This window comes from Schistocerca gregaria, chromosome 1 (genome assembly GCF_023897955.1).
Source record: "Schistocerca gregaria isolate iqSchGreg1 chromosome 1, iqSchGreg1.2, whole genome shotgun sequence".
Taxonomy (NCBI): Eukaryota; Metazoa; Arthropoda; class Insecta; order Orthoptera; family Acrididae; genus Schistocerca; species Schistocerca gregaria.
Window position 1 is genome coordinate 576,717,537 of NC_064920.1, and position 17,441 is coordinate 576,734,977.

Consider the following 17,441-nt stretch of genomic DNA (forward strand, 5'->3'; position numbering starts at 1 on the left):
ACATGTGGAATTCCTCTGTGGCAGCATCAGTCCCATTATTTTACAGCCACACCTCGTACATTACAGACCTGTGATGGTTGGAGATCCTCATGCAGATCCAGGTTGGGTGACACCTGAACTCATGGCTGCATTCTGGAGTGCTCACATGGAAAGGAGGTGTTTTGGTGAAAACTTCCCTCGTCAAAGACTCAGCATGGGTGCGATGGAGGTGGGCATGAAGCCACTACACTGGGCTTTGTCTTCAATAGAGTACTCCTGTAAGATGCCAGAAAACTAGATGCAGTGTTGGATATCATTTACTTGTGGAGATGGCTCTTGAAAGGGTGGATAAAGTGTTCCACAGAATTGTAAAGGGTCAGGTGAAAGGGTGCAGTATGAAGGTGTTGAATCCTGTTATGGGGACAAAACTAGTCAATCATAGGAAACCAAAGTGTGTGGGATGCCTTCAGGAGCAAAGATATTTTCCATGGCCATGATGATAGTGACAGAAGTGACCAGGGACATGTGGAAGACAAAAGGGACATGAGAATATGAATAAATCTACAACAAATCAGATGGTACCAAAAAATGGGACAGTGAAATCTACGTGAATATACTCCCAGGACTGTACAGTGTCAGGCCAGGCAGAGAACTGTTGGGTAGGTGCAGCTTGATGGGCCTGACAGACAGAACATTGATGGAAGAAGTACATGATGTGTGAACCAATACTGGAGCAGAATGTGTACTGTGTGCTCAGCCTTTCTTACAGGTCACATCCCAGAGTGCACTGTACAGGAGGTGTTGCACTCACAGCCAAAGGGAAGGAGGAATCAGAATGTGACAGTGACCCTCCTGAGGGCTGCAATGGAACCTCTTGGCTTAGATAAAGTTGATTTCCCTGTGACCATTAGGGGTGGAAAATGGTATAAACAGTTGTCTCTGGGCATCAGTGTTGTGCAAAGTGAGTGAGATGGCATTAATGTGTGGCCCTTGCAGGTGGTGGCCATGACATCATGATGTTCAGTGGTAAAGCTGAAATGGTCAAACCCAGATCTGAATTAAGCTGGAAACATACCAATTTCTGTTGGCTAGAAGAAGAGTTGGGGAACTGGGACAGAGCATCCCCGTTAGCATGTAACTTCACTGACCAATAGTGTATAAAACAATGAAAATGAGACAAATACTTTGCTGGAAGTGTTGGGCATTTTGGTTGTAAACAATGTTTGAGGCTGAAGATGGTAAGCTATGCCTATTGGTCCATGACAAGATAAAAATTTCTGACCATAAAGAATAACTGAAATTTTTGGACTACATAGATGATAGTGTGGGTCTCCCATTTAGTGTGAGATTAGTTTTGCTTGAAGATGGAAAAGATAGTAGAAGCACATGGAATATGGTGGTTATGGGACAGGACCATGAGGGAATGCATCAGTCATTACTAACAGTAGTAGATCATGGGTAGTATGTTGCCGAGCATGGTGGTTGATTAATTCAATCTTCCTGGAGGGCTTGTTAATTTGTGATCATTTGAAATGCATTCTTTAGCACTGTAGCTGGTTCACTTGTTAAGAGAGTTCAACCAGTGTTGTTATGAAGTGGCCATGATAGTTGATCTTATATGGAAACACTTGTAGGTCTTTGACGTTCATGGATAACTGCATGTTATTAATTACCATGAACACTCTTCCACTGGTTTAAGTCCAAGTAATGGAAACTCCATGTAGGGATATCAAAAATGTAGGGAAAGATTGACTGCTACTTACCATAGAGAAGACACGTTAAGTCGCAGACAGACTAAATTAAAAGACACACAAAGCTTTTGGTCACAGCCTTCATCAACAAAAGAGAAACGGAGAAACACACATCTTTCATACGCGCGAGCAAGCACACCTTACGCACAAATGACCACCAAAACCATCAGTGCAGGCCAGTCTGCAACTATTACATGGGATAGCAGCAGCAATGTGGAAGGGGAGGGGAATGGGAAGGGATAGTGGTGAGTGGGTGGGGGAGCTGGCAGTCATGTGTGTGTGAGTGTGCTTGCTTGTGTCTTCAAATGGTATTTGTTTCTCTTTTGCTGGTGCAGGCTGTGGCTGAAAGCTTTGTGTAAGTGACTTTTAATTCTGTCTGCAACTGAATGTGTCTTCTTTATGGCGAGTAGCAGTCTATCTTTTCCTGAATTATTGGTTTGAGTCCACTAGCCGAGAGTTTGGTCCTTTTGCTGCCAGCTTCTGAAGCAAGTGTTTGACGTTGTGAAGGTGTTCCTGTGGAGTCAGAGTTGTGGGGTTTGGTGCAGAAACAGTGTTACCCACAAATATCCATTTTTAAAAAATATTTTTATGTTTTTTTTATGTCATTACACTGTTCTTATAGCCTATCATTTTTATACTTCTTTCAGGTAACATTCAGGAGTAAAACATTTGTGGTGTAACTTGTAGACAACTATTTTGAAATTAATTGAGTGCATAATTGGTGTAACTCACTATGGATTCATTTAGTGAAGAAAATCTGAGAGATTCTGGTTCTGATCAAGAATATGTTCCGCATGCTTCTTCATACAAAGATGACTCTGATTATGGAACCCCCAAAAAGAAGCTTAAAAAGAGAAATGTGGGGAGACAAACCAGTGCTGAAACAGCAAGACTACATGCATCTGCTGTGTCAGCATCCACGAATGATACACAAAAGTAAAAGAGGTAACACTACTCCCACAGATCCTGGAAATGACAGACAAGTGCAAGTACATCAACTAAAACAACAGTTTCTGTCATTGAAGGAGATGAAATTGCTGATCTGGATGTGACCCTCCTACTATTCGAAAAAAGGGTTGAAAGAGAACAAGGAATCCTGATTTGTGGAAACGAAATGTATAGAAGATGGACATGTTGCTGCCAATTACAAGAAGTTTAGTTTCCAGAAAGGACAATCCAAATCAAGAATACCTTAATCCCGAACTGAACATTGCCAAAATGTATCATTCGTATTTGGATTGATGTAAAGAATGAGATTACATCCCAGTAAAGGAATCTCTTTGTAGTTAGGTATTTACCCCAGATTTCAATCTTTCATTCCATCCAGTGCATTCTGATATGTGTAAAAGTTGTGAAATTAAGAAAACAGAAATAGCTGTTTCAACTGATGAAAATGAAAAGAAAATGCTGGAACTGTTACATCAATTACACCTTCAAAGAGCTGAACTAGGGTAGGTCCCAAATGAAGGAAGATGTAGAACTAACCAGATCTGATCCTGAGATGTTTGTTATAGCATTTGATTTGCAGAGTGTTCTTTCATTGCCTAAACTCCCAATTTCTGAGATATACTATCTAAGGCAGTTAAGCTGCTTCAATTTCTGTATCCACAATCAAGTGGAAGACAAAGCTTCCATGTATTACTGGACAGAGGCACAAGCAGGTAGAGGATCACAAAAAATTGCTTCATGTAAAGAAATTGATATGCTATAGTGATACGTGTGGGGGGACAGAATCGAAATTTTGATCTGTCTCTTATGTTGCTGTATATTGAGACAATTGAGCTGAAATTTTTTGTATTAGGACTCTCTTTCATGGCCTGTGACCAGGATTTCTCATGTATAGGTAATGCCATGAAGAAAGAACAATATATTTTTGATGATGAAAGTCTTATTAGAATTATTGGGGTGGCAAAGAAGAAAGGGAACAAATTTCAAGCCACTCATCTATAAGAAGATGATTTTAAAAGCTTAGCCTTTGAAAGATATAACTATTAAGAAGAAAGTATGTATGGACAGTGACAAAATCAACTGGCTGAAGGTGCAACGGCTGAAATTTCACAAAGAAAAAGCTTTCGAAATCGATTTCTCTGAGTAGTCACAATCACATTCTGTGTGTTGTTATTGGATGTAGAACCATTTGTTCACAAGGTGCTTATGCTAGCACATTTCCAAAACCCTTACTTTGGTTCCCAGTTTATTTGTTTTCTATAGCTCTGTTAAGGTATATTTAATGTCTAGCTTTCTTTTCATCATGTCTCTTTCAGTTCTAATTAAATTGAAGTTTAGTCTGTTTTTCTTGCATCATGAATGTTCCTTCTAACTTCAGTGAGATTCTCCACAGTTATAACATTTTATTAACAATTGTGAATAGTTTATGTCACAGAAGTGAACCATATGAACCTCTATTAATTCTTATTGATTCTAGTTTGACATGGATCCTGTAGGCCCAATGTATAAGACTAAAGCTTTCTCTGTTTGACATTTTCAGGGTATTTCATTGGATGTGAATATCAAAGTGGCTTGATGAATCAATATCATACCAAGATACTATCATCAGATGATTGATGTGCTCAGAAGGAATTGTAGTGGAGTAAACAGTGGCACGGCACTTCAGTACATCAGATCACCTGGTGACAGTGGTGTTTCAGTTTGGCACTGAAATAATGTACCACTTTGACAGTTACATTCAATATAAAAGCTGAAAAATTTTCCTTCTAGTCCAGTGTGGTTTTCAAAAATATTTACAAATTAAAGTAGTTATTTGTTAGTGGCACATATATTTGACAGTAAGAGAATCTGTAGTCTTGTGTGTTTCACCAGAATATGACAATGAAAACAATCAATTATTGACAAAACAATTAATTGGACAGATAAAAAAATCAGCTGACCAAGCAGTGGCAGAATATACACGTAAAAGACGGTTGTAATTGGCAAGCTTTTGGAGCCAGTTGAAGCAAAGCAAGCGCTGTATCATGTATAAGATACAGAGGCGAGCGAGTGCACGGGACTTACCCTAGTTCACTGCTAGCAGCGTCACGTCATCGTAACGCGCCTGCATATAGTATTGCACCACATTTAACATAAAAGTAAAAATTAAGATTTGTGTGTAAAACTTTGTTAAAGTATAGTTCTATGTAATAATGTTTCAGGTAACAAATCTTAATGTTATAAAATTAGTAGTTTACGTAAAATTCACGTTTTGAAAGAAAAATAGGAGGCGCTAAATAATAGAGCTACAATATTGAAAATTGGTAGGATGCTTCAGTTCACCCTAATAATAATAATGGAAATACCACAATCAGTTACCTCTTCTAGTTTTTTAGTAATTTAGTAAAAACTACTTTTGTGAGTAAAATGTACATAAGCATTGTAGATTAAGTACTTTAAATTTTAATGATAAAACAAATTCTTTAAGACCAGTGATCAGTTAGGACAATTAACAAAGCTACACCAAGTTTTAGTCTTGTAGCATAATTAAGAGCTGATACAAGTCTTGATAAAGCTATGGTTCAGAGGTAACAATCTACCGTTGGTTCCATTGTAAAAATTCTAGAGAGTAAAGTTTTAATTTTAGCGGGCTGAGATTTTCTACGTGCTTCTGTACTGCTCAGATGTATGTATACAAAAATTGAGAAGTTTGTAAAGCTATTATTAAATGTGATATTTAAGATTATGTGCCTGAGATAGCGATCATTTGGAGGCTGCAGGCAACTGCATAGGAATGGAAAGAACAGATGCTCTCTTGGCGGTACGCGCCGGAGCTATATAAAAAGAGCGGCAGAGGCAGTAGTAAGCTCACTCCGCATTAGACCAACGCCTAGTCCACGCGAGCTTAACGTCCGATCGCGCCTCGCCTCGGGTGACGTCATAGCGGGCTGTGACATGCGCGTACTTAGCAATGTAAACGGACATTGAAAATCGCGAGGACTGTACACCGTCCTGGATCGTTTAGACTTCGGTAACAAACTGTTATTGTGCCGTCCGTGTGAAGTATAATTCCGCGTGGCAAGTGGTGACTAACTCCACTTTTAAGGCGAGCATTAATTTTTTTTTTTAACATTATTGCGAACTATTAATAGAGCACCGTTAGTTAGAGTAATGAACTATTCGGGAGGAACTTGCTGTAGAAGTCGCCTCTGAACTATTAAACGATTGGCTGAATTAACAATATTTAATGTCTTTAGCATTTTCAGAAGTTTCGAGTAATTTGTGTGAGCCTTTAAGATAATAAAATCTTGTTTGGAACTTTAAATTTTATTGAAGCAGCCCTAATCCCGTGAAGAACTATGGATATTTTTCGTTTAGCTGGGCTGTACAGGAATGTGGCCGTGCAGACTGGGAACTAAGGTCAGTAAGTTTCCCTTCGCTTTCTGACTGGCCACCAAATTAGTTGCCAGGCTCGCGTGATTTAAGGTGGCAATGTTCAACTTTCATTCAACATTAAACAACGACTTCTTCGCCGTCCCACATATGTTGCATCGGCAATAGTCTGTTACGTGAAATGAACATTCAAACAACTCATTCGACGACTTCTTCGCCGCCCCACACAGTGGCTCCTTCTTTGGGCAGAAGGGTTGAAGGGGAAGGAAGAGGGGTGAAGGAAAAGGACTGGAGAGGTCTAGGAAAAGGGGTAGATTTCAGGAAAGTCAGCCAGACCCGCGGCGGCAAGGGAGACTTGCCGCACTTTACATCCCATGCGGTAAGTCTCCACTGGCCCATGGTTCTGGGTGACTTTCCTGAAATCTGCCCCTTTTCCTAGACCTCTTCAGTCCTTTTTCCTTCACCCCACTTCCTTCCCTTTCAACCCTTCTGACTGAAGAAGGAGCCACTGACTCCGAAAGCTTGCCAATTACAGCCACCTTTTATGTGTGTTTTCTGCTGCCGCTTGGCAAGTAGATTTTTTATCTATCCAATTAAATTATTTCACCAGAATATGACTTATTTTAAGCAACTTGCTTGCAGCATGTAAGTTTTGTTCCAATTACATTCAGTTTGCTTTGATTCATTCCACCCAGAACAGGAATAGGTGACACATAAAAAGATATAATACACAACCTGAAACCATGTTTTGCTGTAGTATTCACTACAACTTTATTTGCTCATACTGTTTCTTATTTTCTTATACAGGGTTACTCTTTATAACAGCTACAGACATTATCATGATATGTCTGAGGCATTAGCTGAACGTCTCCTGGACTTACACTGTCGCCTTCTGTCATTGTATGTTTTGCAAGATGCTGACTGCCTTAATTGGGAGGATAAGCATCTATTTTTTGAGGGCGAAAGAGGTTCATTTGTTATTCAGATGTGGTGGTTATACATACAAGGTAAATTATTCACCTTAATAGTACATTTGAAATTTTTAAAATTTTAGCTATTTCTAGTGACAAATATATAGAGAAGACTACATATGTTAAAAACATATGAGGTTTTAGTAAAATTATTCCATGAGGAGAGAAAACTTAAGTGTAGTGAAACAAAGTGGATTCAGTATTATTGAGTAATAATTACTATCAATCTTCTAATTTACTTCAGTGGAAAATTTATGATGCCTTCTGGACATAGAATATTCTGGCATTTTTTAATTTCTTTTTATCCTCCACCCTATAAATAAATATTCAGGTATTTTTTATTACAAGCAAGGTTTTGTTTCATCATAATCATTAATATAATTATGTTGTATTCCACAAACAGAAAATTTATTCAAGTAAATTCTTACATAAATAAAATCACATCATATGCTCAATGGGACAGTCACTGGACCACTCCCTGGCATAAACACTGTGTAAATAACATTATAGTATTCTACATTAACTATTGGATGGTTTGGTTTAAACCCTTTGCTCACTGATAGTGTCGTGTAATGGTGTGGAGCTGCTGGAAAACCCTAGTGTGATGAAGCAATGACCAAGTTGAGATACTATGAAGTTATCAGTGATGGAACTATTTTTGGTGATTTTGTAAGTAAAAAACAGTGCTTTCTGTTTGTAATAGAACAGTGTCTCAGATCATTGATGATGAAAAGTATTTTGCATGAGATGTGTTTGGACAGACATCATCAGTAAGCAGGAAAATAAAATATAATTATGTGAGGGTCACATTTTAAGCTTTTATGTATGACCACAAGATTAGATGGACTTTTTCTGACTTAACATTACTGTTTTTAAAATATGTCATTTATTATTGTTAAAAAACTGGTAGGGCAGAAATTGACACAGTACTTTGCTTGCAGTGACCATTTGAAGCCATAGTTATGGAAGTGACAATTACATGTCAAGATTTTCATAGAGTTATTTGTTGGACTTTTGACAATCAGTCATTTTCAGAAAAGATTATTTACAACTGTTTTCTATTTTTTAAATTTTGTTGTGTTAGTGCTTACTACAGTACATTTATCTTGGCATCAACATCCTGCTGTGAAAAGATCTCATCCCATTGAGGTCCTAACAGTTTCTTGAAGTTCAATAAAAGGCTCATATCCACAGATGTAAGGAAATATTGTTCAAATGTGTGTGAAATCTTATGGGACTTAACTGCTAAGGTCATCAGTCCCTAAACTTACACACTACTTAATTTAAATTACCCTAAGGACAAACACACACACACACACACACACACACACACACACACACACACACACACACACACACACACACCATGCCCGAGGGAGGACTCGAACCTCTGCCGGAAGGGAATATCCAAAATTTTAACTGATGAATTGCAAAGTCTGTATATCTCATCAGAGGAGAGAAAACTTGGATATATTCATATGACCCAGCAACTAGGCAACAAACAACTGCAAATCCATTAAATTTTAGGCATGCAGCCATGTAAATACTACTTTTCCAATTGATGTTTTGACTGTACACTATCCATCCATCCTCAGAGTGGGTCACAAGATTGGTGACAAGTTGCCAAATGTGGCCTTATATGCTACACCACGAATGTACTGCACATGTGGGTCACAGATGCTGGTTGGCAACAAATAAGTACACTTACACGTGCATCACTTTTGGTACACACATTCAGACATTTGATGCACTTATTGATATATATTCTTGATAACTTCTGTACAATGTAGTTACACCAAGAGCTGGACTGTGTGTCTTATCCAAATTGAAACCATTATCTCTATTTACTAAGTTATTGGTCAGTCTAATTTCTATGGCGTCCTTGAAAGTATAATACCAAAAGGAGGAGGTGGATGTTAAAATCTTCACATCACTGGGATCATCTCTCATGAATGGTACATGTTTTCTGACTTGTATATGATTTATTTCAATTTCTCCAAGGAATCTGATACATATCAGTCTTATGAAACAGTAAATCATCCTTCAAAGAGCTGAGTAACACTGCAATCTTTGTAGGAGGCTGAAGATCACCTTAATATGGTGTTTCTCTAGAACATGGCTTATCTTTGAGGAAAGATCACCTGCATAATGCAAAAACACTAATCTTCCAGATCACACACTTGAATTTTAGGATTCACATTGAATGCTCTGCGAGTTTGTTGATGGGAATATCCATTTACTTTAAAAATGCTATTGAGGTGTGTGAGCTTTCCTCGCAAATTGTCATTATCGGATATACAGTGTTCTTTGTACACAAAGGTCTTAAGGGCACCTACGATCTGTGAAGGGTGGTGGCAGCTATTGACACATAAATATGGATTTGTATGCATTGATTTATGATACTCATTGCTAGTACAGTGCTTAAGAAAATGATCCTTTATTTCTCTGATTATATTGGATGTGTCAAGAGCATTGATTTAGAGTCTAAAAGAACATTAAATGTTGCATTTTATACACCAGTTTGCCACAGATCATCAATGAAATCAATGAAAACATCTTGACATTGATAGATGACTCTCTGCACCTCAAGAAATCACTTATTTGTGGTGAAAAACTTATAATTAATGTCCCATTGCCAATTTTTACATAACTTGTAACTTAATTACTTGTTTTTATTACCTTCTGTTGAACCAAAACTGCTTGAACAGTGATTTTCATCGCCTCAAGAAGCTGTCAAACCCTTTCAAAACCTTGTTTTTGAGGTACCAACATCAGAGTGGAGAAAAAACATGTCCAGAGCTGGTTACAACAAATGCAAAAATCTTAAAGGCAAATGTTTTGAGAAACAATAAAGTAATCTGTATGAAAAAATTTCTTTTGTTCGTTGAAAGGCAGCTTGAAAGAATTGGGGTGCCAAAATCATATTAATTATTGGTATGGGTCATTTCTTTAAATCAAAGTTAATTGATTATCTTCTTACATTAATCTTTTCCAAAATCATTTTCAATGATTTTATGTAACAATCAACAATTATTGTATGAATGTGTACAGAGTTGTATATTTTCATGTCAAAACAAAAATCAAGTCCAAATTCAAAGGCAAGGTTGTCAGTGAATTGTAACTCTTAGAACTGAAAGCACATTTATTATTGATACCAGTGTTCAGCCAAAACAGACCTGATCTGCTGGATGGTGAGTGCAGTTATTTGCACAATCATAAAATATTCCAGAATACTGATATTTGTAGAATCATCAAATATTCCATCTATACAAACATAACAAATGTAATATATTTCAAGAACCTTCCAAAAATGATAAATGTTAGATAGCAAATAATTGCTGGTGGTAGTGTTTGAATCAATGACCCCAGCATGCAGCCAGCAATGCTAGCCAGTACACCACACTCTATGCACCAAAGTTCACTGAATTATTCCCTCTCCTGGAGGAACAGTGATCTACTTTATCAGAAGACATCATATGAGCTGAGTACAGAACCCAGGATCTAGATCATGTCAATGGTCCTCTGTATGGCAGTACAGGCAGATCACCTGTCCTGGTGACATTGTCACATCCTCTCCACTACAATGAGGGTTAAAGGTAGCCCCTCCAGTCGAAGCTTCGCAATCATTGATCAGGTATTCAGTTTTATTGAACCTCCCATCACCAATCTGTGCCTCTGGAAGATAGTAGGGCTTCATATGGAGGCATGGAGGACGTTTTGCACTTTTGTTTTCTTGGTGAAGGGGAACATTTCTCAACTATTTATTGATGTCCAACAGGCAGTGAATAATAAAGTTTGGCACAAAGTAGTGTTGCAGTAATTTTTCTGATACAATAGTCCTACTTTTTGGAGAGGTGTAAAAAGTCTCTTGGACTAATCTCACTGACCACTTAGTGCTATTGCACTCTCAGTCTTTCTTCCTGGGCCTCTAAGGTCAGTATATGAGTCATCTGTATTGCTTGTAAGATCCTGGTGATGAGGTCTTTCCAGTTGTCCTCCTGGATATTGGTCCAACTGAAATGGTAACAGTGTATCCATTGTCATTTTGGCCTCACAACTGTGAAGCTGGTAGAATGGTGTGACAACTGCAGTGTCTTGTTTCACTGTGTTGTATGCGAATATCATGTCAGGCAGTATTGTATCCCAATCTCTCTTTTTGACTTTAATGTACTTCAAGAGCATATCTGCCAAAATTTTATTGTTCAGTGTGGCCATTTGTATGTGAATGGTAGATAGTTGTCATACTGTGGATAATGTACAAATTGAAATTATCTCCAATAGCAGTTTTGATTGGACAATTTTTCCATGATCAGAGAGCGCTTCTCAGGGTGCTTCATGATTCTACAAGGAACTTTGCAATTTCTGGAGCTTCAGCAGTAAGGTAGTCAGTGCATACTATTACCCGTCAGTTCTTGTTTGTCAACTTTGGTAACCTCCAGAATAGTCGATTCTAATTCAGTGGCAGATGCACCTGCAGGTGGAATTGGTACCATATACCCTGGAGGTAATTACGGCACCTTATTCCATTATTAGCATTCCTTACAGTAGCTGACATGGTGTCTAATGGATTGGTAGAAATCTGGCCAGTGACACCTTTGTCTGATTCAAGAATCCTAGATTAGAGCCCACACAGAGACATACTGACAATCCTTCTTTCCACGAACAACACAAGACTGGAATAGAAGGGAGAACCGATAGAGGTACTCAAGGTACCCTCTGCCACACAACATCAGGTGGCTTGCAGAGTATGGATGTAGATGTAGATGACCAAATGTTGGAGTCTCATGAAAATACTTCAGGATAGCTGACTTAGGCGTGCTGGGATGATGAGCAACCATTACTGGTCCATTGGATCATAGTTCATCTTATACAGTGCTTTATTTAGTAATTGGAATTCTCCTTTGGTCATGTCTCCATTCTTCAAGGGATTTATGGATTTTAGCAGTGCTGAATCTTCCCTCTCTTCCGCAGCAATGTTAGGTAATGGAGCAATAACTGTGATTTCATTCACACTGCTTTGTTCCACCAAAGGATTTCTTGAAAGGCAGTTAACATCCTTCTGTTTGCATCTACTTTTGTATATCATTTTGACATCATACTACAGGAGCTTCAGTGCCAGTCTCACAAATTTACCCAATGGATCCTTCAGACTAGTCAACCAGCATAGAGAAAGGCAGTCCATCACAACGGTTTGATTGTTTGCCAAATAAATATGGCCAGAATTTGTTGATGGCCCAAACAAGTGCAAAACACTATTTCTCAGTTGTAGAGTTGTTTGACTCGCTCTTATAGAATGCTCTCACAGCATAAGTTTTCACCTTTTCAGCACCTTCCTGAATTTTCACCAGATTTTCACCTATTCCATAACTGGTAATGTCAATGTGAAGCTCTGTCTTGGAATTCTTGCCTCACAATACTAGGATTGGAGAAGATGATAGTGTCTCCTTTTGATATAGAAGTGCTTAATGAACTAAGGGTAGTATGAACATTTTCTGGGAAACCTTCCCACATCACGAATGTGCCAACGAGCCACAAAATCTGTGACAGCTCTTATTTTCTCTGGACTGTGATGGACTTCAATTCAATTCTCAAGATTTTTATTTTTTGAGCAACTAAGAGGCATTTTTTCAGATTGAGGCAGAGGCCTGCAGTCTGAAAATACTTCAGTGCAATTTTCAGAAGGCATAGATGTTCTTCAGATGTCTTTGAAAAAATTAGAATGTCATCCAGGTAGCAAAGACACACCATATTTTGAAGATGTCAAAGAAGGTTTCCTGTCATATGTTTGATAGCAGCAGGAGCATTACATAGTCCAAACAGTGCAATTTTAAACTGGTGGAACTCATCAGGATTACGGAGGCAGTCTTTTCTCAGTCAGCCTCATCAGCCTTGATTTACCAGTAGTCATCTGTGTGTCCGTGGTTGAAAAATACTTTGTTCCTCCCTTGCATGATAATGAATAACTGTCTTTCTCATGATTTTGTTCATTCTTCGGTAGTTGATGCTGTCCTTCTTCACAAGGACCACAGGAAAGGACCAATGAATCTCTGGAGGTACTAGTAACTTTGCATACAGTTGTATAATAAATACATATCAGTATGAGCAAGTGCAGGTACAATAATCAAAGTTTATTATTTCTACTTAACTTTGTTGGAAATATGTGCATTGAAATGATATTATGATGCAGATTACTGTCTTCACACCAACTTTTTAATGAAATCTTGTTTTAATGCCAGGTAACAAGCACTGTAGATGTATATCGTCTCAGTTCACAAACTGAATGTTCTGGCTCCATAGAGAAACCGCGACAGACAACCTGTCAATTTACTCCATCACTGCTTGTCAAAGAGACTCCAACAACCCAATGACACTCACAAAGATGTATGAATTTTTTTTTTACTAAGATATACATATAAAGTCAATATAATCAATGTTTCTTAACCAAAAAGATGTGGCCAATTAATACTTAATAAACAAAAGCATTTTTCTATCAATTTATCTTTTTGAATAATTATGGAAACAAATAACTATGATTATGATTATGATACTGATTACTGATACTTTAAATTGTAGCGTATCAGCTACTTTGATTTCATGGAGAAAGAGTTATGTTGAGCAGTTTCTTTACAGTATCCCATTATGAATTTTATAAGCATGAACATACAAACAAAATTCTGACACCAGGGTAATAAAGCTGTTCAAGGTTGGTTTTAACAAATATACAAACGACATCTGACTTTTCAAAACTGAAATATGTCTTATGTGTATCAAATTTGTGATGGTTAAGTAGGAGAAAGTTTCCCAAAATGACATGCTAAAAAGTTAGTTGTTTTTAACAGTTCATGTATGCCAGATAAATTATATAAATGCAATTTTCCATTTGACTTATGTTTATAAAGTAGCATATCTACAAAAAATTCAGTATAAAATAGTTAGTTTCACTACACATTCATTATTTCAAAAATTTTGTCAGCTTGTCATTTTGGGTTATCTGGTGCAGCAAAATGACACACTTTTTCTCTTAGCAGAGTTATTCCTTTTTTTGGTAATAAAATGTTAGTGTAAGGATAAATTACAGTTTAAATACATATTATGGCTTAATTAAATGTTAGAACTGTAATCCTAACAAATTATAATGTGTATTTATAAAATATACAAAATTTATAGCAAATTATTTCCAGGAACTTGGAATCTTCTAACTCTGTTTAAAAAAATGTTATTTGTTGTTGCTAATTTCTATTAGGCTTTTTATGAACAGACACACTGCACTTCAGCAATAGATGAGCTGTGTGATGGAGCAGGGCAAAAATGACCTAGTCCTGCATCATTTTTCCCTCTTCAACACCAACTTAATCTTTGGTCATAACCTCGAACTAACAAACACACAGTCAAAATATTGCTACAGATTTAAAGTCTTACTTTTACATTGTATATCTTTGATATAAAATTCTCCACACAAATAATCACACCACAATTTTGAAAGTTTCTTAAAACAGTAATATTGGGGTCTTTAACTTTAAAAATAGTTTCTCATGTCACACCTCACCAAATGGAAGAAGGCAAAGAGTTGGTTCGCTAGTTACTTTCATGTTCCATGGATCATTTTGCATAACAAATTGTCATGATGTGGAATGAGTTATTTTAAATTACAAATTAATATGTACATCTGTTTGTACTCTAAACATCATATTATTATTATTATTATTATTATTATTATTATTATTATTATCATTATCATTATTATTTTCCCCCAAAATGAAAACAAGATATACAGATTGAGTTAGCAGTTCCTACCCACAAGTTTTTACACATTACAATCATAGAAATTCTTCTACTGAATAGGAGGAGTTGTCAAGGAGAAACTTTTTCAATTCATTTTCAAATTTTACCTTACTGTCAGTTAGACATTTTATGTCACTGGGTAAGTGGTCAAAAATTTTTGTTGCAGCATTGTGCACCACTTTCTGTGCTAAAGACAACCTTAATGTTGAGTAATGAATGCCATTTTCTCTTCTAGTAACAGTTTATGGGCAAAGTGTAACCACCACTAGCAATCAAGTAAGCCCATTTCTGTCATCCTCTCAACTTTCAGATTTATGAAAAATCCGTAGTGTTGTTTTGACCTTCTATGTCATTTTGGGCCCATTTCTCCTATTATTTTAAACACAATTGTGTAAAACAACCAGACATTTGTAAATGGCATTAGAAAATGGTTAGTCAACTATTTAAATAATACTAAACATGATACAATTTATGTTGAAGTTTATTAATTTTTTAATTGGATTTATAATGTGCTTTATATTTGGCATAAATGTAGTGGGACATATTTAAATCATTTATGAGAGGTATAAATAGCAGATAACACTTTATAAAAAGGTAGTACAAATAACAAACTTAGTCATTTCCATGTCTCTGGTATTACACTGCCTTATTACTTATAATGTATCAGTTCTTTTCACATCTTGGTTTCATAAAATGTCATTTATGTGATTGTGAATCCTTTCCACAAAGGATGTCCTGTACATAAGTGTAATGTCAGCTGCATAAAAACATCACTAATTCTTCTGGTGATGATACCAGTTATACATAGGTAAGTGCAAATGATGGGCCCAGATAAAATGTCAATAAAATGTATAATGGAATTGTTGTGAATTTTTTGTTATATAAACTTCATTTATGCTATAATGCTTAAAAACGTTAGAAAAATAGTAAATATGGTTGTTATACAGTTATAAATATAGGTCTAATCCACAAAATGTTGTAGCTAATAATGAAGTGCAGGGTGTATAAAAAAATCATCCAATTTAAAGAAATCATAACTAGTATGTTTTTTGAGATACGTGCATGAACAGTGTAATGTTGGAAAGAGCAAACTCTCGAGTTTTACGTGGTTCCCACTAGGGAGCAGCAGTGTGTGCCCACTTCAGTTCTAGTGAAAATGGCGTTGGAACAACAGAAAGCATTTTGTGTTCTATGTTTTGCGCAGTGCAGATGAGTAATAATTCTCAGTATGACTTTTGTACTAGGTATGGTGTGGATCCTCCTACAGCACAAAGCATTAGACAGTGACATGAACAATTTTGACAAACAGGTTGTTTGTGTAAAGGCAAATTGTTGGGCTGTCCCTGAGTGTCTGACACAGACATTGAATGCATCCACCGTACTTTCACAAGGAGTCCACAGAGATCTATCCGCCATGCAGATCGACAGCTAAACATGCCTTTGATGTCCATCTGGCATGTGTTGTGTTTACACATGAAACCATACAATATTCAGCTACTGCAAGCTCTTCATGAAGGCGACAAACAACAACATGTGGAGTTATGTAGTTTCGTTCTTGGCAAAATGAAGTATGACAGTTTTCTTCCATGCTTAGTGTTTAGTGACAAGGCAACATTCCATTTAAATGGAAAGGTGAACCCTCATAATGTGAAAATATGGACTACAGAACAACCAAATGAAGTTGTACAACATAAGAGGAACTCTCAAAATTTTAATGTGTTTTGTGCAGTTTCACAGGAAAAGGTGTAATGGTTCATTTATCTTTGCTGAGAACACTGTTACAGGAAGCACATATCTCTTTATGATTGAGAACTTCCTTTTCCCATAATTGGAGACTGATTCTAATGACATCACTTACCAAGAGGATGGGACACTGCCACACTGGCATCTGGAAGTGTGGGAATTTTTAAACCAAAGGACTACTGAACAATGGATTGGTCGCACTGGACCAAATGCTTCAGCCTTACATCACTAGCTTCCTAGGTCACCAGACCTGACTGTATGTTATTATTTCTTGTGGGGTTTATAAAAGACTCTGTTTATGTGCCTTCATTACAAACAACAGTGAATGAACTGAGAAATAGCATAACAGCAGCTGCGGAAACTGTAACTCAAGACAGGCTCACTGCAGCGGGGAAATAATTTGAATACTGCACTGGCGTATTTTTATTTTTTTTAGAATAGAATAGAATATTTTTATTAGCCTTTCAGTATTTTTCATACAATTGGCTTCGTCAAAGTTTACAGATGGTTTTACTTTCAGCACGATATTCAAATAGTTACTGAAAAGGGAGAAAACGAACCAAAGACCTTTTCTTCAGCATTATGTAAAACTATGTTTTATACAGTAATTAAATACACACATAAGAAAAGAATCACAGTAAATAACTAGCTTCAGTTGTATAGAATTCGTTGTTTTTTAGCCAGGTTTGCAATGTATTCTTATATTTATTTAGTGGTACTGTACGAGCTGAGCATGGTAACTTATTGAAAAATTTTATGCTTAAATACTTATAGTTATTATGGACTACAGCAAGTCTTGTGGAAGGCAAGTCCAGCAGGTGACTGTTTCTTGTACTGTGTGCATGCACATCACACCTCATGTTCAATTTTTTCAGATTTTCTCTGGCATATATTA

The 17,441-nt window shown here is 36.9% G+C and overlaps 1 protein-coding gene across 1 annotated transcript in view; it reads left to right on the forward strand.

Moving 5' to 3' along the window:
- The window catches only part of LOC126356663 (uncharacterized protein KIAA0825 homolog), a 217,822-nt gene that overhangs the window by 78,287 nt on the left and 122,094 nt on the right, over window positions 1–17,441 (forward strand). Inside the window, exon 3 of the mRNA XM_050007389.1 lies at window positions 6,858–7,057. Coding sequence (XP_049863346.1) covers window positions 6,858–7,057 — 200 coding nt within the window. The remainder of the gene's footprint in view (window positions 1–6,857; window positions 7,058–17,441) is intronic.